Source organism: Thalassophryne amazonica, chromosome 18 (assembly GCF_902500255.1).
Source record: "Thalassophryne amazonica chromosome 18, fThaAma1.1, whole genome shotgun sequence".
In the NCBI taxonomy this organism is placed as follows: Eukaryota; Metazoa; Chordata; class Actinopteri; order Batrachoidiformes; family Batrachoididae; genus Thalassophryne; species Thalassophryne amazonica.
The window spans coordinates 74,307,245-74,334,173 of record NC_047120.1 but is presented as its reverse complement, the minus strand read 5'-3'; the positions used below and the strand labels follow the sequence as shown (position 1 = coordinate 74,334,173).

The 26,929-nt window shown below is 40.9% G+C and overlaps 1 protein-coding gene across 1 annotated transcript in view; it reads right to left on the bottom strand.

Annotated features, from left to right (window-relative positions):
• Window positions 1-26,929, bottom strand: part of LOC117530695 (mitogen-activated protein kinase 8-like) — a 133,691-nt gene that overhangs the window by 91,572 nt on the left and 15,190 nt on the right. Inside the window, 3 exon segments of the mRNA XM_034193579.1 lie at window positions 414-472; window positions 2,457-2,586; window positions 15,833-16,012. Coding sequence (XP_034049470.1) covers window positions 414-472; window positions 2,457-2,586; window positions 15,833-15,954 — 311 coding nt within the window. The 5' untranslated portion in view covers window positions 15,955-16,012.

Sequence of the window (26,929 nt, the reverse complement as noted above, 5' to 3'; positions counted from 1 at the left end):
CACCTTCACTAGTTTAGGAGGCCCTGTGACTTATGCTCCGTTGCAACTTATATCTGGCCTTTTCCTCTTCAAGAGGCCTTTTTTTAAACAGGTGGGACTTACATGCTGAAAAATACGGTATGATTGCATATCTTATTAAGATGCGTGACTTTGATTTATCAGGCGGCTTGAGCTACATTTTCCACTTTCTGAATGGCTGATTGATTTGTAAAATGATGAATACACTTCAAACGTATGCCCACATACTGTGGACATACTGAAAAACAAGATTCAGGTTTCCCTATTGTCTTCATCTTTTCAAGCAGTTCAACATTCAAAGTTAACATCACACCAAGTTGGCAGATTATTTGTGCACCCAGAAATCCATATCCTGTATTGATTTTACAAATACAGTGACGTTTGGTAATACTCACACGTCTTGAAATTCTTCCAGCGTCTTCTGAGGTGTGAATACATTCAATAAGCCAATAATCTGCAACAGTAAAAAGCAAGCATTATGCGAGACCAGAGAAGAAATGAAGAGCTGTAACGGACAACAGTGCTGTCAACATCGGCACCTCTGCATCCCTGAAACAATAACGAGGAACAGCAGGACGTCCGCTAAGTCAAAAAATATTCATACAGCAGAGACAAGCACTGTGGGAATCCACAACATTTATTTTTTACTTCAGAAAACACTCCTTGCCATGTTGTACGGTATAACTTTTTTTCAGAGAAAAGTATGTTTTTTTTAAGTATGTTTTTCTTAAATTTTCACTTTGTGTTTGCTCGGCAATGTTGACCATTGCTGCTGAAGCCAGCACCAAATTTTGGCTTCCTCATTCTCAAATGGAACAGCAAAACATCAGTTTGGGTGTCAGATAATTCATGTTTTGAACAGCAAATAAATTTTTTAAAAAGTGCTGTAAACATTTTGCTTTTGAGATGGCTAAAATGGCAAGATAGTGGCAGGCTGCAGAAGATGAAAACAGCATGGATGAAGGTAGAAAAGGAGATGTGTTCACCCTTCCAACCTATAGAAGTATTATCACAAAGGTCGTCTAACATTACAAACCCAATACTTTTACATTCAAGGGATGTTTGGACCAAAGTACATAAAATGTTTAAACTCACACACACTCTACAAAGATATTCATCATTGTGGAATAATCCAGATGTTTGTCTTGAGAAGAAGCCTGTGTATTGGAAACACTGACATGCTAAGGGTTTGAGCACCATTAAAGATCTATTTGAAGATGGGGTGTTTTTCTCATATGACAAGCTGTTGCAGAAATTTGATCTGGTGGGAGAAGAAAATTTTTGGAAATTCTTGCAAATGAGGAGTTGCATTACCTCAAAGCCATGTAATATTACTGATAATGTGATAATTGATTATATGAAACTTCCACTTGGTAAATGAAAAGCCTCACAATGTTATAAAAGTGCTAATTCTTCCCTCAGTACTGACTCTGATCAGTTAAAGATGATTTGGCAGAGGTTAACGGTGATAGATGGGCAGTAATTGTGGCTGATTGTGGTAAATATGTGAGAGAGGCGAGGCGTAAACTCACACAATATAAAGTATTACATAGATACTATTACACACCATCCAGACTGTACAGGATGAAATTTTTGGGTGATGATTTGTGTTGGAAATGCAAGAAAGAAACTGGTGCCTTCCTCCACTGTGTGTGGGAATGTGTCTTGATTAGACCCTTCTGGACTCAGGTTCTAAATATTTTAAGTGACTGGCTTGGAGAGATTCCCTCAAGTCCAGAGCTCTGTTTGCTGGGGGATAGGTCCCAGTTACCCAATATAACCAAATGTAACTTTTCTGTAATTTCGGTGGGTACAACAGCAGCTTGTCGAGTCATCTTAAGACATTGGAAGGCACCAGAAACTCCACAAGTGGAAGAATGGGTGTGTGCAATGACTGCAACTGCATCCTATGAATGTATGCTTAGTAGATTGAGTGATGACAGGGAGGAGGGGGTGACCCTTTGGGACAGGTTTTGGAATTACATAAAGGTGAAGAATGACCCCCACTAGGATTTTGGTTCTGGTGTGTTTCCCCCAAGTTGGATTCTGTAATATGGTATACCTTAGCAACATGTCTAGATGATGTACATAGAGGTATTTTAGGTATGGGGGGGTTGTGCAGGTAAGTATATGTGACGGTGGGTCAAATGTGTGGAGTCTCTTACTGGAGCCAATTTTTTAAGCATATACTACTCGTTCCTGTATGACAAAACTTGTTTAATTTGCCATGCACCAAGCCTAAGAAAAGTTCAATAAAAACTTGAATTATAAAAAAAAAAAGTGCTGTAAACTTGATATATTCTGGATCATTACTAATCCTGTGCTAAAAAATTTGCATCCCAAATCAACTGTGTGCATAAAAATCAGCAATGAGACGTGCAGAAACGTCCACAGCACACCAAAAAGAATAGAAAATAGTGGAAAACTGGAGTGCTTACATTCTTGTGGTTGACACATTTCATAAGAACCAGTTCTCTGTAGGCCCGTTTTGCATGGGTCTGATTCTGAAATGGACGGCTCAGCTTCTTAATGGCGACGTTCCGCTCCAAGTTGTGGTCATACGCTGAACTGGAGTGAAGAACAAAAACAATGAGGCGATCAAAACTAATTAATGTAACACACGTCTGACTCGGTTCATCATCTGAGTTTTTCACACATACAGTTGAACGCTGACAGTTAACCCCTTGTACCCTTTAGAGAGTGAAAAGTATATCCCAGAGTCATTTCAGTCACAGAGTGAAGACTGTGCACAGCATTCACAGCTTCCACCAACATTTCCACCTGTTTTTATAAGTTTTGGTCCATCTTAATTACTCACTTTACCTTTTCATAAACACCAAGAACGTGACTGCTCTGCTTTTCCATCCAAGCATGATGGATTCTGACTTTATCTATGGCTGCAGAGCCACATCTACACTGTAAAAAATAAATACATTCTGTACAATTTACTGTACAAAATACTGGCAGCTGTAGTTCTTAGAAGTTCACCATAAAAAAGAAATGATGGCAATGTATCAGGCATTATAATGTACTTTTTTGGAACCCATAAATTTGGAACTGTTGCTTGTTTATGGTAAGTTCAATTTAATTGAATTTATTTCATTTATATAGTGGCAAATCACAACAAAGTTGCCTCAAGGCGCTTCACACAATTAAGGTCTAACCTGAGCAAGCACACAGCCGACAGTGGTACGGAAGAACTCTCTGATGATTTGAGGAAGAAACCTCAAGCAGACCAGACACAAAGGCGCGACCCTCTGCTTGGGCCATGCTACTGACACAAATCAATCAATCAATTTTTTTATATAGCGCCAAATCACAACAAACAGTTGCCCCAAGGCGCTTTATATTGTAAGGCAAGGCCATACAATAATTATGTAAAACCCCAACGGTCAAAAACGACCCCCTGTGAGCAAGCACTTGGCTACAGTGGGAAGGAAAAACACCCTTTTAACAGGAAGAAACCTCCAGCAGAACCAGGCCCAGGGAGGGGCAGTCCTCTGCTGGGACTGGTTGGGGCTGAGGGAGAGAACCAGGAAAAAGACATGCTGTAGAGGGGAGCAGAGATCGATCACTAATGATTAAATGCAGAGTGGTGCATACAGAGCAAAAAGAGAAAGAAACAGTGCATCATGGGAACCCCCCAGCAGTCTACGTCTATAGCAGCATAACTAAGGGATGGTTCAGGGTCACCTGATCCAGCCCTAACTATAAGCTTTAGCAAAAAGGAAAGTTTTAAGCCTAATCTTAAAAGTAGAGAGGGTGTCTGTCTCCCTGATCTGAATTGGGAGCTGGTTCCACAGGAGAGGAGCCTGAAAGCTGAAGGCTCTGCCTCCCATTCTACTCTTACAAACCCTAGGAACTACAAGTAAGCCTGCAGTCTGAGAGCGAAGCGCTCTATTGGGGTGATATGGTACTACGAGGTCCCTAAGATAAGATGGGACCTGATTATTCAAAACCTTATAAGTAAGAAGAAGAATTTTAAATTCTATTCTAGAATTAACAGGAAGCCAATGAAGAGAGGCCAATATGGGTGAGATATGCTCTCTCCTTCTAGTCCCCGTCAGTACTCTAGCTGCAGCATTTTGAATTAACTGAAGGCTTTTTAGGGAACTTTTAGGACAACCTGATAATAATGAATTACAATAGTCCAGCCTAGAGGAAATAAATGCATGAATTAGTTTTTCAGCATCACTCTGAGACAAGACCTTTCTGATTTTAGAGATATTGCGTAAATGCAAAAAAGCAGTCCTACATATTTGTTTAATATGCGCTTTGAATGACATATCCTGATCAAAAATGACTCCAAGATTTCTCACAGTATTACTAGAGGTCAGGGTAATGCCATCCACAGTAAGGATCTGGTTAGACACCATGTTTCTAAGATTTGTGGGGCCAAGTACAATAACTTCAGTTTTATCTGAGTTTAAAAGCAGGAAATTAGAGGTCATCCATGTCTTTATGTCTGTAAGACAATCCTGCAGTTTAGTTAATTGGTGTGTGTCCTCTGGCTTCATGGATAGATAAAGCTGGGTATCATCTGCGTAACAATGAAAATTTAAGCAATACCGTCTAATAATACTGCCTAAGGGAAGCATGTATAAAGTGAATAAAATTGGTCCTAGCACAGAACCTTGTGGAACTCCATAATTAACTTTAGTCTGTGAAGAAGATTCCCCATTTACATGAACAAATTGTAATCTATTAGACAGTTAGCTGTTTTACAACTACCCTTTCAAGAATTTTTGAGAGAAAAGGAAGGTTGGAGATTGGCCTATAATTAGCTAAGATAGCTGGGTCAAGTGACGGCTTTTTAAGTAATGGTTTAATTACTGCCACCTTAAAAGCCTGTGGTACATAGCCAACTAACAAAGATAGATTGATCATATTTAAGATCGAAGCATTAAATAATGGTAGGGCTTCCTTGAGCAGCCTGGTAGGAATGGGGTCTAATAAACATGTTGATGGTTTGGATGAAGTAACTAATGAAAATAACTCAGACAGAACAATCTGAGAGAAAGAGTCTAACCAAATACCGGCATCACTGAAAGCAGCCAAAGATAACGATACGTCTTTGGGATGGTTATGAGTAATTTTTTCTCTAATAGTTAAAATTTTGTTAGCAAAGAAAGTCATGAAGTCATTACTAGTTAAAGTTAATGGAATACTCAGCTCAATAGAGCTCTGACTCTTTGTCAGCCTGGCTACAGTGCTGAAAAGAAACCTGGGGTTGTTCTTATTTTCTTCAATTAGTGATGAGTAGAAAGATGTCCTAGCTTTACGGAGGGCTTTTTTATAGAGCAACAGACTCTTTTTCCAGGCTAAGTGAAGATCTTCTAAGTTAGTGAGACGCCATTTCCTCTCCAACTTACGGGTTATCTGCTTTAAGCTACGAGTTTGTGAGTTATACCACGGAGTCAGGCACTTCTGATTTAAAGCTCTCTTTTTTAGAGGAGCTACAGCATCCAAAGTTGTCTTCAATGAGGATGTAAAACTATTGACGAGATACTCTATCTCCCTTACAGAGTTTAGGTAGCTACTCTGCACTGTGTTGGTATATGGCATTAGAGAACATAAAGAAGGAATCATATCCTTAAACCTAGTTACAGCGCTTTCTGAAAGACTTCTAGTGTAATGAAACTTATTCCCCACTGCTGGGTAGTCCATCAGAGTAAATGTAAATGTTATTAAGAAATGATCAGACAGAAGGGAGTTTTCAGGGAATACTGTTAAGTCTTCTATTTCCATACCATAAGTCAGAACAAGATCTAAGATATGATTAAAGTGGTGGGTGGACTCATTTACTTTTTGAGCAAAGCCAATAGAGTCTAATAATAGATTAAATGCAGTGTTGAGGCTGTCATTCTCAGCATCTGTGTGGATGTTAAAATCGCCCACTATAATTATCTTATCTGAGCTAAGCACTAAGTCAGACAAAAGGTCTGAAAATTCACAGAGAAACTCACAGTAACGACCAGGTGGACGATAGATAATAACAAATAAAACTGTTTTTTGGGACTTCCAATTTGGATGGACAAGACTAAGAGTCAAGCTTTCAAATGAATTAAAGCTCTGTCTGGGTTTTTGATTAATTAATAAGCTGGAATGGAAGATTGCTGCTAATCCTCCGCCCCGGCCCGTGCTACGAGCATTCTGACAGTTAGTGTGACTCGGGGGTGTTGACTCATTTAAACTAACATATTCATCCTGCTGTAACCAGGTTTCTGTAAGGCAGAATAAATCAATATGTTGATCAATTATTATATCATTTACCAACAGGGACTTAGAAGAGAGAGACCTAATGTTTAATAGACCACATTTAACTGTTTTAGTCTGTGGTGCAGTTGAAGGTGCTATATTATTTTTTCTTTTTGAATTTTTATGCTTAAATAGATTTTTGCTGGTTATTGGTGGTCTGGGAGCAGGCACCCTCTCTACGGGGATGGGGTAATGAGGGAATGGCAGGGGGAGAGAAGCTGCAGAGAGGTGTGTAAGACTACAACTCTGCTTCCTGGTCCCAACCCTGGATAGTCACGGTTTGGAGGATTTAAGAAAATTGGTCAGATTTCTAGAAATGAGAGCTGCTCCATCCAAAGTGGGATGGATGCCGTCTCTCCTAACAAGACCAGGTTTTCCCCAGAAGCTTTGCCAATTATCTATGAAGCCCACCTCATTTTTTGGACACCACTCAGACAGCCAGCAATTCAAGGAGAACATGCGGCTAAACATGTCACTCCCGGTCTGATTGGGGAGGGGCCCAGAGAAAACTACAGAGTCCGACATTGTTTTTGCAAAGTTACACACCGATTTAATGTTAATTTTAGTGACCTCCGATTGGCGTAACCGGGTGTCATTACTGCCGACGTGAATTACAATCTTACCAAATTTACGCTTAGCCTTAGCCAGCAGTTTCAAATTTCCTTCAATGTCGCCTGCTCTGGCCCCCGGAAGACAACTGACTATGGTTGCTGGTGTCGCTAACTTCACATTTCGCAAAACAGAGTCGCCAATAACCAGAGTTTGATCCTCGGCGGGTGTGTCGTCGAGTGGGGAAAAACGGTTAGAGATGTGAACGGGTTGGCGGTGTACACGGGGCTTCTGTTTAGGGCTACGCTTCCTCCTCACAGTCACCCAGCTGCTCGGGATCTGCCAGGGGGGAACTAACGGCGGCTAAGCTACCTTGGTCCGCACCGACTACAGGGGCCTGGCTAGCTGTAGAATTTTCCACGGTGCGGAGCCGAGTCTCCAATTCGCCCAGCCTGGCCTCCAAAGCTACGAATAAGCTACACTTATTACAAGTACCGTTACTGCTAAAGGAGGCCGAGGAATAACTAAACATTTCACACCCAGAGCAGAAAAGTGCGGGAGAGACAGGAGAAGCCGCCATGCTAAATCGGCTAAGAGCTAGTAGCTACGCTAAGCTAGCGGATTCCTAAAAACACGCAAAGTGAATAATGTGTAAATAATTTAGAGGTGATTCAGCAGAAGGAGTGCTTTAGTTAAGGCACGTAAAGATTACACTGGGAAACAAATCGTAATCTAGATAACTAGATCAATCTAACTGCGCAGATTAAACAGCTAACAGATACAGAAAAACACCGCTGTGCTCCGGAACAGGAAGTGATACAATACCGCAGTGAGAGCCAACCACCATGATAACACAATTTACAAAACAAATATACAGGAAATTTTTGCTGGGGCACAGGACAGGAGGCGTGCAGCAGAAGACGCCCACTCCCACTTCTGGATGGAGCCACACCTCAAACAGAAAGAAAAAACAGAATCAGGCATCAGAAAGACAACAAATACAGCATAATGTCTCAGCATTAAGTAACAAGAAAAATAAAAGAAATACTAAGGTGATCGCCGGGCACTAGCCATAAGCTTCACTAAAAGACCCAGAATTTAGATAAAGTTGAGGCCGCGGCACGCTCCATTTACTAATAAAATGAATTAAGAGTAAAAAGCATAGTAACATACTATGCCAGTATGCTAGCCATACGAAAGGGAAAATAAGTGCGTCTTAAGTCTGGACTTGAAAGTCTCTACAGAATCTGACTGTTTTATTGACGCAGGGAAATCATTCCACAGAACAGGGGCATGATAAGAGAAAGCTCTATGACCCACAGACTTTTTATTCACCCTAGGGACAGGGTTAGGGTTAGAGACACTCGTGTTGGTACGGACGAGATGCCAGTACTGCTGCTGCTAATTTGGTTTTTATATCACTCCCGGGCAAAATTATCCAAACCCTCTGAATAGCTGAAGGCCACACTAAGGTCCCAACAAAGCAATATAATGAAATTAAAACAAATAATTACTTAAATCTGGAATTGAAGAGCAAATACCACTCCCACATATACAATGTATCTCTATGGTAAAACGTGCCGACAGCCGCGGTGGTTCACACTAGCACAGTGACGTGGCCACGATCAAGTCAATTGACACATTCTGGCACACTGTGGCATATTTACGATGTTTTACGTCAAAAGAAGCTCAGCTGATGCAGACGACCAACGACCACAAACAGCTGAGAAAGCGCACATTTTTTTTGTTTGGACTCGGAAGCTGAAAATCACGTGACGCATTACATTACACTTAACAACTGAATAACTGAGTGTCATCAGCATAGGGGGAGGTGATGGTCTAGTAGTTGTAGCATTAGGATTGAGACCAGAGGATCCTTGGTTCAAATCCCAGCCTGAGCAGAAAATGACTAAGGGCCCTTGGGCAAGGTCCTTAATCCCCTAGTTGCTCTCGGTGTGTAGCGTGTACCTTGTATGGCAGCAGCCTGACATCGGGTGATTGTGAGGCATTATTTGTAAAGTGCTTTGAGCGTCTGATGCAGATGCAGTCCATTTACCATTCAGCATAGCAGTGAAAGGTAATCCCAAAATAACACAATATGTGCCCAAGGAGTGCTATGTAAAGGAAGAAAAGCAGGGGTCCAAGACGGACTCCTGTGGAACCCCAAATTTCATGTCACTAAGGTTAGTAGTGTTGTTGTACAAAACACAGTGAGGACGACTGGTCAGGTATGATGTCAACCACGCAAGGGCACTCCCAGTAATCCCAAAATGATTCTCCAGCCTATGTAGTAAAATATCGTGTATCAAACTGAAATCGAAACCGAAATGTATCGAACGTAGTGGTGTCCCAATTCCATTGTAAGCAGAAGATCATTCACCACTTTAGTGAGAGCCGTCTCTGTGGAATGATATTTTGTAAAAAGCAGACTGCAAGGCTCAAAGAGATTATGTAAGATAGTCTACGAGCTGCCGTGACACCACTTTTTCCAGAATTTTAGAGAAAAATGATAGATTTGATATCGGTTGATAGTTTTTCAATGCACTAGGGTCAAGATCAGTGTTGTGGAAAGTAACTTTGACAAGTTACTTTTTTAGTTGCTTTATACAGGTGCTTTATGCAGTTACTTCATTAGCAGCTTTATGCAATTACTTTATTAGAATCTGCAGAAAACCTGCAACTAATAAGTAATGTAACCTATAAGGTAACGAGTAATCTAACTTGCTTACTCGTAAGATTGAGCAATCAGAAAAGTAACTAATCAGCAAAGTAACTAATAGTTACTTTTCTGAGTACTAAATCTTAAAAATAACCAAATTAGATTATGAGTAACTTTATTAATTACATTCAGCAGCTGCCGACAAGGTGTCCGCAGCTGCAAATGAAGTAAATGTAAGAAGTAACTGTAAAATATAACTGTATAGATTAACTAATGAAGTAACTTTCCAAAGTTACTTTCCCCAACACTGGTCAAGATTAGGTTTCTTAAATAATGGCTTAATCACTGGAGATTTGAGACATTTAGGAACAGATCCAGAGGTTAATGACAGATTAATAATTTCCAGCACAGTCAGCAACATGTCCTTAACAGTTTTGTTGGTTTGTGGTCAAATAAGCAGGTTGTGCTTTTTGTAGATGTTACAGGTTTGGCAGCAGGCCTAGTGTGAGACTATCAAATGCTGTAAATCTAGGTAATACCTCAGTAATGGCACCCACCTCAAAAGCAGGGAGTAGTTGCTGGGTTAAGGCATGCTGGGATATACACTCAACAAAAATATAAACGCAACACTTTTGGTTTTGCTCCCATTTTGTATGAGATGAACTCAAAGATCTAAAACTTTTTCCACATACACAATATCACCATTTCCCTCACATATTGTTCACAAACCAGTCTAAATCTGTGATAGTGAGCACTTCTCCTTTGCTGAGATAATCCATCCCACCTCACAGGTGTGCCATATCAAGATGCTGATTAGACACCATGATTAGTGCACAGGTGTGCCTTAGACTGCCCACAATAAAAGGCCACTCTGAAAGATGCAGTTTTATCACACAGCACAATGCCACAGATGTCGCAAGATTTGAGGGAGCGTGCAATTGGCATGCTGACAGCAGGAATGTCAACCAGAGCTATTACTCGTGTATTGAATGTTCATCTCTCTACCATAAGCCGTCTCCAAAGGCGTTTCAGAGAATTTGGCAGTACATCCAACCAGCCTCACAACCGCAGACCACGTGTAACCACACCAGCCCAGGACCTCCACATCCAGCATGTTCACCTCCAAGATCGTCTGAGACCAGCCACTCGGACAGCTGCTGAAACAATCGGTTTGCATAACCAAAGAATTTCTGCACAAACTGTCAGAAACCGTCTCAGGGAAGCTCATCTGCATGCTTGTCGTCCTCATCGGGGTCTCGACCTGACTCCAGTTCGTCGTCGTAACCGACTTGAGTGGGCAAATGCTCACATTCACTGGCGTTTGGCACGTTGGAGAGTTGTTCTCTTCACGGATGAATCCCGGTTCACACTGTCCAGGGCAGATGGCAGACAGCGTGTGTGGCGTCGTGTGGGTGAGCGGTTTTCTGATGTCAATGTTGTGGATCGAGAACCCCATGGTGGCGCTGGGGTTATGGTATGGGCAGGCGTCTGTTATGGACGAAGAACACAGGTGCATTTTATTGATGGCATTTTGAATGCACAGAGATACCGTGACGAGATCCTGAGGTCCATTGTTGTGCCATACATCCAAGAACATCACCTCATGTTGCAGCAGGATAATGCACGGCCCCATGTTGCAAGGATCTGTACACAATTCTTGGAAGCTGAAAATGTCCCAGTTCTTGCATGGCCGGCATACTCACCGGACATGTCACCCATTGAGCATGTTTGGGATGCTCTGGACCGGCGTATACGACAGCGTGTACCGGTCCTGCCAATATCCAGCAACTTTGCACAGCCATTGAAGAGGAGTGGACCAACATTCCACAGGCCACAATTGACAACCTGATCAACTCTATGCGAAGGAGATGTGTTGCACTGCATGAGGCAAATGGTGGTCACACCAGATACTGACTGGTATCCCCCCCAATAAAACAAAACTGCACCTTTCAGAGTGGCCTTTTATTGTGGGCAGTCTAAGGCACACCTGTGCACTAATCATGGTGTCTAATCAGCATCTTGATATGGCACACCTGTGAGGTGGGATGGATTATCTCAGCAAAGGAGAAGTGCTCACTATCACAGATTTAGACTGGTTTGTGAACAATATTTGAGGGAAATGGTGATATTGTGTATGTGGAAAAAGTTTTAGATCTTTGAGTTCATCTCACACAAAATGGGAGTAAAACCAAAAGTGTTGCATGTATATTTTTGTTGAGTGTATTTAACCATCATCTATTTTCTTCTCAAAGTAATCCAAGTTACTGTTAAAATATATATTGTGAAGCAGTTTATACTAATTTGCCTGAACAATAGGGATCATGTGAACCTCTTCACAGCAAACCATTGTAACACAGATATACACTGTAAAAAATAATCTGAATAATTTACAGTATAATATTGATATCTGTCATTCCCAGAATTTTTTTTTTTTTTTTTTTTTACAGAAATAGCACATAAGACATAACGGTATAGTTTTTGGCAACCAGAAATTTCACTGTAGCTAAAACTAAAATTTTTAAAAAACAATGGTACTTTAATTTAGCGATAATTAAAATGTGTACAGGGAGTCCCAAACAGGAAGTCCCAAATTTTGAGTCCACAGTGAAACAGGAAATGTCAAATGTCAAACCGTTCCTGGATTGACAGACGAGATCCCACTGAATCTCAGGAAACTCAGTGGCAAGGTCACACTGAAACAGAAAGTGCCAAATTTTGAGTCCACAGTGAAACAGGAAATGTCAAATGTTGAACACTTCCTGGCATGGGCGGAGCTAGAGCGGAGGCCAGGGTTGCACTGGACTCCCCTGAAATCTGATGGGATACAAATGATTGACATGTCATGGCACCGGATGTCTGGTTGAAAAGAGCTGCATTTTGCAATCAGTGGGTCATACTGACTACTAGGTTCCTCCTGTCCAGTAGCTGGTGCTGTGTACCACAGAAAGTTCTAATCAGCCTTAGTCGAAGAAGAAAAATGTTTGCCTCAGATTTGAACTGAACATGTCGTTTGAACCAGAGACTAATAATGACACCAAAGTTACACTGGTGAGTAAACGACAGCATTTTATGCCAGAAATGAGGTCCAGGTTGTTAAAAGCACAATTTCTCCTTTAATTCAGGTTGACATATATCCCAGACAGCAAATGGATCCGGGCCGGATGTAGTCCAACATCCGGTACCAATCCTGAAAACAGATCTGGTCCAGACAATTTCTGCACCCTGGCACAGATCCGGCACGGCTCCACTTTACAGTTCTGGAACAGATCTGGACCAGATTTGAACCGGATCCGCAAAAGACCAGCCGTTTACAGCCCATATCTGGCACAGATCTGGGACAGATGTGGTCCGCATCATGGCACCATGGCAGAAACATTGGGTTAGTACAACGATAAGCAATTTTATCTGCACTTGAATAGAAACTATCCTTTAGCGGTTATAAACTCACGGCTGTGAAATCTGCGGCATGCACGGATTTCATCATGGGATCAAGTTTTATAAGTCAGCGGACACTGATCCGTGTGTTACAGATCCAAATCAGTTTCCTTGGATCCGCGGAATTTTCCCCCATAAGACTTGCTTGTCATAAAGAAAAAAGTGCTTTGCGATAAGCATTTTAAAAACCTCAGTGATGATCACGATTACAGAGTACACACTAACACCCCCACCCCCATGATGAAATCTGCGCATCCCACGGAGTTTTCACAGCCCTGAGTTTATAACCGCTAAAATGGTAAATGGACTGCATTTATATAGCGCTTTTCCATCTGCATCAGACGCTCAAAGCGCTTTACAATTATGCCTCACATTCACCCCGATGTCAGGGTGCTGCCATACAAGACGCTCACTACACACCGGGAGCAATAGGGGATTAAAGGCCTTGCCCAAGGGCTCTTAGTAATTTTCCAGTCAAGCGGGGATTTGAACCCATCATCTTCTGGACTCAAGCCCAACACCTTAACCACTAGACCATCACCTCCCCTAATGGATAGTTTCTGCCGAGTGCAGATAAAATTGCTTATTGTTATGCTAACCCCATGTTCCTACCACGGTGTCATGATACGGACCACATCTGTCTCATATCCGTGCCAGATATGGGCTGTAAACCGTTGGTCTTTTGCGATCCGGTTCAGATATGGTCCTGATCTGTTCCAGCCAGGGTGCATAAAATTGTCTGGACCGGATCCGTTTTCAGGAATGGTACTGGATGTTGGACTACATCCGGCCCGCATCCATTTGCTGTCTGGGATGCGTGTCTCTCCAGTGATTTTTAAACAAGCAGGCAGCTGTTGATTAAATAACCTCTTAATTTTGCTGTCTGAGTGACACACCAGTGACACAACTTTAGATAAATAAATCTAAAGTTATCTTCCTTAATCTCAAACTGAAAGCAAATCTCTACAACTTTATATAAATTAATTAAAAATATAAAATCCAGCTTCCTGATGAAGTGGTGTAGAGGAGGATTTTCGTAAAAAGAAGACCTGGAAGTTCACCTACAATTTCACAGAAAGTACATTTGAGATGCAAGTCTAGATTTGATATTTTGGTGAAAGAAACTTTTGCATTTCTTCATAATTGATGTAAATGAAGTCCAAGACATATTCAGTGACTTGGAAATGTTCATGTTTCCATCCCGACTTGTTGAAAGAAAACTGGCAATAAAACTGATTATTATTTACAGGTTTTATCAAGTTTTAGAGATTTGATTTCAGTTAGAGTTTGAGGAAGATAATTTTAGAAATTTTTATTCTTTGTATTTTTTATATTTCTTGTATTTGAAATGGCATAAACAAATTAAAATGTGTAAAATACCAAGTGTTCCAATACTTTTGGAAGGTACAGTATCCTAACCTTATGATGAGTGCAAAATGACTGTGGTATTATTACTGTTTGGTTTAAGAAGGTTTAATTTTCAATGTTGCTGCACTTTGTGTCAAATCATAGTCATATCGTATATCATATCTCATAATGCCATGTTTTCATGACTATTTAAGACTAAAATTAAACAACAGTTTGAAATTCATCCTTAACTGGGCGCAGTTCTTGAAGAGATAAATATTCAGATTTTGAATTGTGCGCCACTAAAAGCCCAGGAACTTCCCAGCATGCCGACATTGGACAAGAAGAATGAGGAAGTGGCGTCAGCTCGGGAGCCATTATCTTAATTGTCCCATTAATTTATGGATGTTTACAGGCTACTGACAGCACTATGGTTCGGGTTGGAGCTGCACCATGTTTTTGGTGTCAGAACGATTACTTTCGCCGACAGAATGGCAGGTGGAACACTTATATTGACAAGCACGCACTTGCATGGAGTCCCTAGCTTCTCCACTCCACACTGGGACCAAACTGAGGATCTTCAGATTATTGTGTATTCTGGATCATGGGATAATGTCGTCGCTTGCAGACTGAGACATTATGAGCAGATGAGGCGCGCCGAGTCTTCTTTCTGCAGCGCAAAGCAGCTCGTTAACAACACAGACTGGATTGATCAGCCACAATAACTGATTACACAAATCCCGTGTGTCAAATGGAGTTTTCTTCAACCACAACAGAAGTAATGAAATTATTTTTCAAATGTGGTTTTGTAAAGGTGGATAAGTTTAAAGATGAGCTCACTGAAACATACAGGTAAGACTATATATTTACTTCTTGTGTGAATGGTTTTAGTATTTAATAATAACGTATTCAAGAAGGAAAACAATATTTATTTTAAAAATAGCTGATATTTTCAGTCCCTCATGTCATTTTTCAGATATGAAATTGTTTCTAAGCAAAAAAAAAAAAAAAATTAAAAAAATTAAAAAATCCACACTTCCTCATCCCTTTTTTCTAATGTCACAGATCGTAAAACTTTTTTTTTTAACAACTGATTACGACCTGGCAAAGAAGAAAAAAAAAAAACGTTTATCACCTCCACCCGGCGGAACCCCCCAGAAGCTGAAAGGTTTTACCCATGCCAATGCTCCCCTTTTTACTCAAAAAAATCTGAAGGACCTAAATGATATGGTGAGATGCTGAAGAGCTTGTCTTGTTCATGTCTGCAACATATACAACAAATGTGTTAGTAACATTAGACCTTACTTGTGTGAAGAGCCTTGAGACAACTCTGTTGTGATTTGGCACTATATAAACTAAATAAATTGAAATTGAACAAATGTGATGCATACTCTATATAATTAACAAAATAAGACATCTTTTATCACAGATTTGTGTGATACACATCTAAGTGCACGTTTTGAAACTTCCATAAGAAAACGGTATGAGTAAAACAGAAGTTATTTCTGAAAGAATTCTAACATTTATCACATCACATTGTTGAACATTTTATTAATTCTGACTCACCAGACAATTCCTTGTGCTCCGGATCCAATGGGTCTGAGGTTCTGGTAGCGCTTTAAAACCATAAATGTTGAATCGCCCACATCTATACTGTAATACTCCTTTTCACGCTTCATCCGGTTCATGGTGAAACCCTGAATAACAAGTGTAACCAAGCATCCAAATGGAGCTTTTCTCCCAAAATCTAAAAATTGAAAAACAGAGACACCTGTAAACAGTTTCCTTATCACCTTTGATTAAAAAAAAATAACACTTCAATTACATGGAGGCCAACTTTACACTCAATAAAAGTGTTATGTTCTTGTCAGGTTCCATGAGATGATTTGACAAAAATGTTTCTCTTTTTGCAGTTCAGACAGAGAGCTTTTACCTTACATTTAATAAATAATACTAAAATTTCAGCAGCATTTGTTTGTTTATTCCACAGCTCTGTTGTTGATTTCCACTAAACTTAGTGTATTAATAAAGGTCAACCCCAAAGTTTTCTCTAAAGGGTTTGTTTTGGCAAAGGTTAAGATCAATGTGCTCAAAAAATAGATGTCCACCAAACATCAGCAAAGCTCTCCCTAGAAATTTAGAGCATGATAGCACACAGGTGCGGGTGCTGGGGGGTTGCAGGTTTGTTCAGGAGAAGCGCTTTGGCTTTTTCAAATACCAATGGAAGCCACTTCCTGCAACTTCAGATGCAGAAGAGTAGGAAAAACATCTAGACAAAAGAGATTCTGCATGGTTGCCCACAAATTGAAATAAAATAAAAAATAAATGAATAATAAAAAAAAACTTACATGTAAGTGGCAATCTTGCTTATTTATTTTATTCTTGCATTTTTTATGATGTGTACTTTTTTATACTTTATGTAATTTTTTTTACACACTAATAGATGAATTTTGAGCAATAAAAACAAAGCAGAAAAAATTGAGCAATCTGCTGAAATCTTTCAATAACCTTTTGCTTAAAGCCATCATAGGTTTGAAAATCTGCAACAGAAATTTTTTACTCTCATCATATAACATTATTCATTTGATCAGTCTTATGGAACAAAATTTGAATTTTGATCTTCGTTCCGCTGTTTTCTCAACTACAGCATCTTTATTCACGGGGAGCGTTTCTTCCGTCTCTGCACCGCTCGGTGCGCCCTGCTCCATACTGTGGCTGTTGACTGCAGTGCCCTGTCGGTTCCAATGGTTGTGTTTAATGGACGGTGGGTACCGCCAGAGATGGCACAAAAAAAACCCTACAAAATGGTCCTCTGATCCGTAAGCTTTCTGTACTGCTTGCTGTTCATCGTGATTCACATAAACAGAAAGTCAGCTGATGATGTCTGTGAACTTTCCCAGCTGAAATTGTGCTCTTAAACCTTTGTGTAATGTCAGATATTCCACCATTAACAACGCTTTATTTTTTGAGTGACAGTTAACCAGACTAAAGACATGCGAGTGTTGCACACTGAGGCATCACAAGATGCCTACTTTAGGAGTGTTAATGACTACATTTAGCTATTTTTTTCTATTAAACTATAAGTTTCAGGCCTGCTTTCCCAATGAGGTTACAGTAGTGTTGAGAATAACAGCAATGCTATGTGACTAAAAAGATTAATCCAGGTTTTGAGTATATTTCTTATTGTTACATGGGAAACAAGGTACCAGTAGATTCAGTAGATTCTCACAAATCCAACAAGACTAAGCATTCATGATATGCACACTCTTAAGGCTATGAAATTGGGCTATTAGTAAAAAGTAGAAAAGGGGGTGTTCACAATAATAGTAGCATCTGCTGTTGACGCTACAAACTCAAAACTACTATGTTCAAACTGCTTTTTTAGCAATCCTGTGAATCACTAAACTAGTATTTAGTTGTATAACCACAGTTTTTCATGATTTCTTCACATCTGCGAGGCATTAATTTTGTTGGTTTGGAACCAAGATTTTGCTGGTTTACTACTACTACTAATAATAATAATAAAAATAATAATACATTTTATTTGTATAGCGCTTTTCTAGAAACTCAAAGATGCTTCACAGACACATTAATAAATAACAATATAGGGTTAAAATGCAAAAAAACAAGTTAAAACAGGTTAAACGTTAAAAGCAGTCTTGAATAAGTGGGTCATGAGGAGTGATTTAAAGGTGGAAAGTTCGGAGCAGTCACGGAGTTGTTGTGGGAGGGAGTTCCAGAGGGTGGGGGCAGCGATGGAGAAGGCTCTGTCACCCCAGGTTCGGAGCTTGGCCCTACAGGGGAGGGACAGGAGGTTAGCGTTGGAGGAACGGAGGGATCGTGATGGAGTATGGGGCAGGAGCAGGTCAGAGGTAAGAAGGTGCCAGGTTGTGGAGGGCTTTGAAGGTGATAAGGAGAACTTTAAACTGTATGCGCTGAGGGATGGGGAGCCAGTGGAGATCTTGTAGGACAGGGGTGATGTGTTGGAGGGACCGGGTTTGTGTGAGCAGTCGAGCAGCAGAGTTCTGGATATACTGAAGTTTCTTGAGAGTTTTGGATGGTGTACCATAGAGAATACTATTGCAGTAGTCGATTCTGGCTGTAATGAATGCGTGGATTAAGGTTTCAGCAGCTGAAAAGTTCAGAGATGGGTGGAGACGGGCAATATTTTTAAGGTGGAAGAAAGCAGACCGGGATATTTGTTTAACATGGGATTCAAATGAGAGGGTGGGGTCAAAGAGGATACCAAGGTTACGGACAAGAGAGGAAGGAGTAAGTGTGGTGCTGTCACAATTTAGGGTGAAGTTTGAAGCAGATTTTGTGATGTTTTTTGGACCAATGATTATTATGTCTGTTTTGTCGCTGTTGAGTTTGAGAAAATTGTGTGACATCCAAGTTTTTATGGCACTGAGACAGGTAGTGAGGGTGGACTGGGTTTGGGGGTTGACAGATGAAGTGGAGATGTAAAGCTGAATGTCGTCGGCATAACAGTGGAAGCGGAGACAAAAACGACGAATGATGTCGCCAAGTGGGAGGATGTACAGAATAAATAAGAGGACCAAGCACTAGTGTGCTTGGGGTCATTGTCTTGTTGAAACACCCATTTCAAGGGCATGTCCTCTTCAGCATAAGGCAACATGACCTCTTCAAGTATTTTGACATATCCAAACTGATCCATGATACCTGGTATGCGATATATAGGCCCAACACCATAGTAGGAGAAACATGCCCATATCATGATGCTTGCACCACCATGCTTCACTGTGAACTGTGGCTTGAATTCAGAGTTTGGGGGTCGTCTCACAAACTGTCTGCGGCCATTGGACCCAAAAAGAACAATTTTACTCTCATCAGTCCACAAAATATTCCTCCATTTCTCTTTAGGCCAGTTGATGTGTTCTTTGGCAAATTGTAACCTCTTCTGCATGTCTTTTATTTAACAGAGGGACTTTGTGGGGGATTCTTGCAAATAAATTAGCTTCACACAAGCGTCTTCTAACTGTCACAGCACTTACAGGTAACTCCAGACTGTCTTTGATCATCCTGGAGCTGATCAGTGGGTGAGCCTTTGCCATTCTGGTTATTCTTCTATCCATTTTGATGGTTGTTTTCTGTTTTCTTCCATGTGTCTCTGGTTTTTTTTTTGTCCATTTTAAAACACTGGAGATCATTATAGATGAACAGCCTATAATTTTTTGCACCTGCGTATAAGTTTTCCCCTCTCCAATCAACTTTTTTATCAAACTATGCTGTTCTTCTGAACAATGTCTTGAATGTCCCATTTTCCTCAGGCTTTCAAAGAGAAAAGCATGTTCAACAGGTGTTGGCTTCATCCTTAAATAGGGGACACCTGATTCACACCTGTTTGTTCCACAAAATTGACAAACTCACTGATTCTGTGTAGGCTCTCAGTTGTCCAGGTGGTTTCCATAGTAGAGAAGCTTGAATCTTCGACTGGACTGGGTTGCTTGACGTGAGGACGTTTCGCTTCAAATCGCAGAAGCTTCCTCAGCTAAAATTCTTGCTCTGGTAGTCTGACTTCTGTCTTGACTCTTGTATAGAAGAATAAACAGAAGCCAACAAAACCTGGAGTTTTTTAAACCTAACCAGACCCCTCCTACCGAGAGGCCAACAAAAAACTCCAAAAAACTCAAAAAACAAAAAAATGACCAAAAAAACTCCTCTAACAGTGGAATGTGCCGTTCATTTTCAAAGTAAACGCTTTGTTGATCTGGGACGTCGTCTGACTACCACAGAAATGGCAGAAGAGTTTGACATCAGCACTTTTTCGGCATGAAAAGACGTGCGGAGAAATTCGCGCGTTGGGACGGAGGCGCAGGGCACAGAACAAAAAGCAACGCCACGATGAAGCCTCACAGGACATGTTGTGGCATGTCTAGCTCATCCACAATTTCTCGGATAGTCACACGACTGAAAAGCCATTGAAAGCCGTCTGAATTTTCCGAATGGTGCAAGAGCTGGGCATGTTAGGGCTTGTCCTGTGAGACCAACACGGAGGTGCTTTCGTCCCGCGCCATGAGCGGCTCCGTGGTGAATTTTTCCGTTCCTCTTTCCATTACAAAAACTCCTGTAACAGTGGAATGTGCCAAAAAAGTGCTATGTCCAGCTGTCTTGCCATTTCTCTGGTAGTCAGACGACGTACCGAAACAAAGCGTTCACTTTGGAAATGATCTGGTCGTTTGAGCCTGTCGATCGCCGCTCGGTGCGCGCCGCGCCATCCGCCGCTGTGGGCCGTCTTTAATCCAGTTGTAATTGTCCTTAATCTGTGTGATCCCCATAAGATCTTCACCGAAAGCCATCTGAATTTTCCAAATGGTTTCCACTTGGCTGTCTCTCACACTTTCTGAAAAACTTTTGATGAAGCAAAATGGCAGTCGATCAGCCAATTTCCTGACAATGAAAATCCGACGAGGGGGCTGGACCACTCCTCTCACAAGGCGTGCTCACAGACGAATGACGCAACCGACAGGCGTGAAAAAACTCACGCATGCGCACGAAGGTTCAAGCTTGGCTGATGCAATCACACGATTCAAATCCATATAGTTTTTGCAAAAAATAAAAAGGTCCGTTACTTTTCTAACAGACCTCGTACATCTAATAAATTAATGCAGCTGTCACACCTTGACGACTTAACCAGCATATACTGACAGGCCCCTTTGCACTGAGTGGTTCAAGTCGGTGCTGCACAGTATCATATGTGTCAGAACGGTTAAGTCTGGCTTGGTTTGTGTTTCCACCACCAGCAGAACCCTTATGTTTGGCAGATGGAACAATTAAATATTGACAAGCATGGCATCGAGCACGCACAGTGTCGCGTGGCATCTCCGTTCCACACAGAGGCAAAATGAGTAATTTCAACATTTTTTTTCTTTGTGGATCATGGGTTTTTAATTTCATAGCTAGGGATGGGTATCAACAACCAGTTCTTTTCGAAAATCGTTAAGAAATGATTCGATCCACCGACATCAATAGCCTTTTTGCTTAATGATTCCTTATCGATCCTTCAGCACGGCCGCTGTTTTTGAGGGTGTTTGTCGGGAAAATGATCATTTCTCTACGTTGACTGCCGACCCTGCAGCAGGTCGGCAATCAACCGCTTCTGTAACAGCTCTGCTTTGAAGCTTGAAGCAATAAAGCAGTGCTCCGATCCGCTGCTTTGTTGGTTCTTTGCTTCACTGCTTTTCAGAAGCAGCAAGTCTGCTTCTTAACCCCTCTCAAAGCTATTAAAATATGTCAATCATGAGTCACTTTTTTGCAGATTAAATTGTGAGTCACTTTTTTGCAGATTAAAGTCACTAACTGGGACTCTTGTTGCAGGCAAGAAATGAGAAAGATAACACTTTATTGATCTCACAGTGGAGAAATTCACATTACATCAGCTCTTAATAAACACACAAGATGAGTGCAAGTAGAAGAAAATGTGCATCAAACAGCGTTTGCAAAGATAAGCAATAATAATAATACTTGTAACAATACAATAAAATAAGAAAATGAGGTAGAAATAATATATATATATATATATATATATATATATATATATATATAAGTATATATGCATATATAAACATGATTGGAATTAAAAATAGGAGCATCTTATTTACAATATGTGGAGTTTAGATGTGATAATGTGACACTAGTGCTGGGATTTGTAAATGAGTTGTTATTGCACATGATTTGTGGACATATTAATATTGCACGTGATTTGTGGACATATTATTGCATGTGGTCATTTCACAGTGTTATTGTACAGTCTGACAGCAGCAAGGATGAACGACCTGCGGTATCGTTCCTTCTTGCACTGAGGGTGCCTCAGTCTGTCACTGAACGAGCTGCTCAGCTCCACTACAGTCCAGTGCAGAGGGTGAGAGGAGTTGTCCATGATGGATTTGAACTTGGTTAACACCCTCCTCTCAGCCACCTCCTCCAGAGAGTCCAGAGGACAGCCCAGGACAGAGCTGGACTTCCTGACCAGCTTGTTCAGTCTCTTTCTCTCCTGCTCTGTGCTGCCCGGGGCCCAACAGACGACAGCATAGAGGAGAGCAGAGGCTACAACAGAGTTGTAGAAGGTCTTAAGCTGAGGCCTGCTCACTCCAAAGGATCTCAGTCAACTCAGGAGGTGGAGGCGACTCTGGTCTTTTTTGTACAGGGCGTGGGTGTTGTGAGTCCAGTCCAGTTTGCTGTTGAGGTGAACATCCAGGTATTTGAAACTGTCCATAGTCTTTATGTTCTACCCCTGGATGTTCACCGGTGGATGAGGTGGTGGTTTCCTCCTGAAGTCAATCACCATCTCCTTCGTCTTACTGGTGTTGAGACACAAGTGGTTGCGCTCACACCAGTCCACAAAGTCTGTGAAGACCAACTGGTACTCCAGCTCGTTCCCCTCAGACACACGACCCACAATGGCGGAGTCATCAGAGAACTTCTGGAGATGGCAGCTGTCCGTGTTGTACGTGAAGCCCGAGGTGTAAAGGGTGAAGAGGAAAGACGAGAGGACTGTGCCCTGGGGGGCCCCAGTGCTCCCCAGAGAATTGTCCTCCGTTCCCTTCACACAGCTCTAAACGTTGCGCCGCTCTCTGCCGAGTCACGTTAGAGTCAGGTCAGAATTAACTTCAAAGCGAATCGCTTTAAATCAAACGACACCTCTTTCCAAATGTAATACAAACAATAAACTACAATCGACCAAAACATTTTTTTCCTCCCAATTGAGACGTCCTGCGTTCTGTATGAATTACATTGATGCTGACATGCAGCACAGTCGTCTGAGCTCAGCTCAGAGGCTATGGAGTGACATTTACGCCATTAATGTCTGAAAGGAAATGCTTTTGACAAAAATTACAGATTTTTTTATTTCTATTTACGTTCAGAGATCAAGGATCCACCATGTAGAGTTTATTTAAGTCCAGAGATCTAGGGTCCAATCACCAATTTCATATTTATTTTCTTTAAGACTCAACAAAACGTTGTTGACATAGAAAACCTGTAAAGCCTACTTTCAATACACAAAAAATTCACAAGAGATATTGATGAGGGAATCAATAAGGATTCGGATCGATAAGCAGAATCGATAATGGCAACGATATTGATAAAATCTTATCAATACTGTTGGGAAAGTGTAGTGACACGGACCCACAACAGGGGGCGTAAATGAACGGACAATGGAAGGAGTCAAATTAGAACACTACTGTTGTGAATGACACAACCAAACACAGCAGATTACAGAATGTGCAAAAGTCAATCAATAAAGGTGTCGTGTGGGCAGGCTTGACGATAAGAGAAGCCCGTCTGGAAATGAACCGGAACCACACGATTTCCACTACCACCGAACCCGAGGAATACTGGAGCCGCCAAGTCCCGAAGTCCCCAGGTGGCCACCGTCTCAGCGTGTCGGATCTGGTACTGCTGGCAGAAAGCAAAGACAGTCAAGTGTGGGTGTGTGAACACCCAGCAACAATCCTGGTGGGAATTCCACCTCCACCTCTCACTCAATACTTGCAGCGCGTCCTCAGAGGAAAAAGAGTGCAGTATTGCACAGCCTCCACAAAAGGACCGGTACTCCTGCAAACACTCACAATAAACAGATTTTCAGTATTACCACAAAGGCTGAGGATATTACCTCTAGATGAAGATGATATCTCGGCAGTGTGGTGGAGGTGTCTTCCTGCTTTTATTCCAGATGTGGGTTGGTTGATTAGTGACAGCTGTCACGGATGATGGGTGACAGCTGTCACCACGGCTTGTTCCTGAGGCGGCGCCCTCTCGTGCCTGAAGCCCGCACTTCAGGCAGGGCGCCCTCTGGTGGTGGGCCAGCAGTACCTCCTCTTCTGGCGGCCCACACAACAAATACCCAGCCCTATTCATTGCATGCAGACAGAATCAACTGATGCCTTTAATGAATGAGGCGCTTTGACTTGTGGTGCAAAGAGAGGCCCGGTGGGGTGGGGAGGATCTAGGCTCCGTTGACAGCGGACAGCAACGGATTCACCTGTAGCAGCTGTAGCAGATGGGACACCGGTCCCGTATTGGCCCAGCCACACCAGGCGCTGCAACTTAACAACTTGATGGACAACCTCCAGCACAGAAACCATGATCTAATCTATAAAATTAATCAGCATTTATCTAAATACCAATGTTAAATGAATGAATAACAAGATGCTTAATATCTGTAGCTGACAACCTTAGTTCTTGTGGCAGATTAGCATTAACAGGGCTAGGCGTGTTAGCATGAGATCAGGTATGTTTGCTAGCTCATAAAACTCATCTTTCCATTTGAAGGGAAATCATATAATTTGGCAAAATACTATTTATCTATAAATCAAAATGAGCACATTTACCTCTTATTTGACATAATGTTACCAAAGATGTGGCTGAAATTTGATGAAAATGAATGAAATCTGACAGGTTCCAAAACACCAAAGTTTTTGGTTGTCTTCTAGTCAGGGGTCCCGAGACCATGTACTCTGGGGTGGGTATAACTCAACAATGGAAAATGGGATTTGTATGCAAAAAAAAATGTCAAAGAAGTTAACAAACCATTTGATTGGATGAAGTAACGGATGGCAAAATATATTTTTTCTTTTTTTGTAAATTGACATCAAAGTTGAAAGTGGGCTTAAAGGGTACAATTATCCTAGCACAAGGATGTGCCTCACAACAGACATCTTTGCATTCGAGAAAACCCAAACTTCATGATCCAAACCCTGATGATGTGTTGACAGTGCTGACTTTTTACATTATTCAAAATAACTGCAAAATGATACATAGGACTGGAATTCTCACTTCACCAATACTACCGTAAAGAAGAACGATTACCAAAATATTTCTACAGAGTAGCTCAGGGAGCGAATCCTCCAAAGATGCCTGAAATAGATCATATACACCAGAAGAGCTGCACTTACAGCAGGAAGTGGCACAAAGCTGAGCTACAAAGACGAAGTATCATTAGTGGAATTTAGGACACTGTGCTGAGGAGGTTGGCTTTTCGATGATAGCTGTCCAGTTCCCAGACCATAACCTGACATCTGGATGTAGCCTCCTCCTACCCTCTATCAGGACTCATACAAGCAAGGTTTATTCAGGCAACATGAGAACCACGGAAAGAGCAGAAACCACAGATTCATCCAGCAAAATGTGACACAAATGTAAAGCAGTACAATCTGAACCAATGCTGTTACGATTATTATTATTGTTATGATTATATGCACATCAAAGTGAAAACAGGAGAATATGTCAAAATGGTAGGTACCTGTGAGTGTTTCTGTGATGATATTTGGCTCAATGTGAAAATAGGGCTGAGCGATGTGACAAAATGTGTCAAACCATCAACACCCTCTTATTTAATTTAAACCATTTTGTGGAGAGATTTGTTTTGTCTGGTTAAGATTAAAGAACACAATTTTAACATTTTTTTGTATGAACAGGCCAGATTCATTAATTTCAATTTGATGTAAAAATAAATAAATAAAACAAATGTTGGTTTGTATCGTAACACATTGAACTGTATGTGTCGTAACATATGTGAGTAAACGGTGAATCAGTGAATCAACTGTATCACATTTCACTGCTGCACATTACCATATGCTAATTAAAGAAAACGAACACGAAATCTTTTATTTCATAAAATCGCAGCGAATTGGTACGTTTAATAGGATGAAGTGACTCCATGTGTCATTACATTTTAAAATCATTTTTTCATCATTTGAGTTGTCCTTATCTAGGGATGCACCGATACCACTTTTCCCAGACCGAGTACAAGTACGAGTACTTACATTTGGGTACTCGTCAATACCGAGTATCGATATGAACACTTAATGATACCATTATAGTTTTATGATGACTTTGAAAATGTTTTATCCATCAGTTGTTCCTTACTTTTTGACTGAACTGCTACCAATATTATTAGCTTTGTTTTTATGTACAAACGTTTCACTTAAATCACGTTCACTTTTTGACTACAACAAATTGTGCTCTAACATTAACCGTGTGTTTAACAAACATGACACTGACAAATATCTCACTGAAATGTAACCTGTGGACTTCAGCACTACAAAATATACACCACCAATAACTAAACTGAAACTGTCCAGTGGCGGCTGGCCCATAGGGGGCGCTGCCCTCCTAGATGTGGAGGGGAAATATATATATATATATATATATAAAGTAATATCAATGTCAGTTTTACTTAATAGTATGTGCCTACATGTAATATGGATGATTAAAACAACACTTCCTCCAACTGACTCTCATTCAACAGTGCATTTCCACCAACAGAATGTATCATTTCTCTTCTGGGGCGGTCATTCAAAGTGCCCTTGAAGTGCAGTGAAATAACAAATTGTATGTAGTTGCCTGGGAAAATGAATAAATATTTGGCAAATCAGCATTGCCAAAATGAATGGTTTTGGGGCACCAGAATATTAGCCCCTGCTACAAAAATGCGGGAACGTTAGATTGCTACAGTAGTGATACACTGTAAAACCGAACAGTACATGTTATTAAATTAATAAAGTTAACTCAACTCAAACTTTGAAAAAAGTTATAGTCACTCATTTCTATTAATTAAACAAACTCAAAAATGAAATATTCTTGTAACAACTCAAATGTTTTGAGTGCACTTAAAGTTTTAGTTTTTTAAATAGAGTTTAT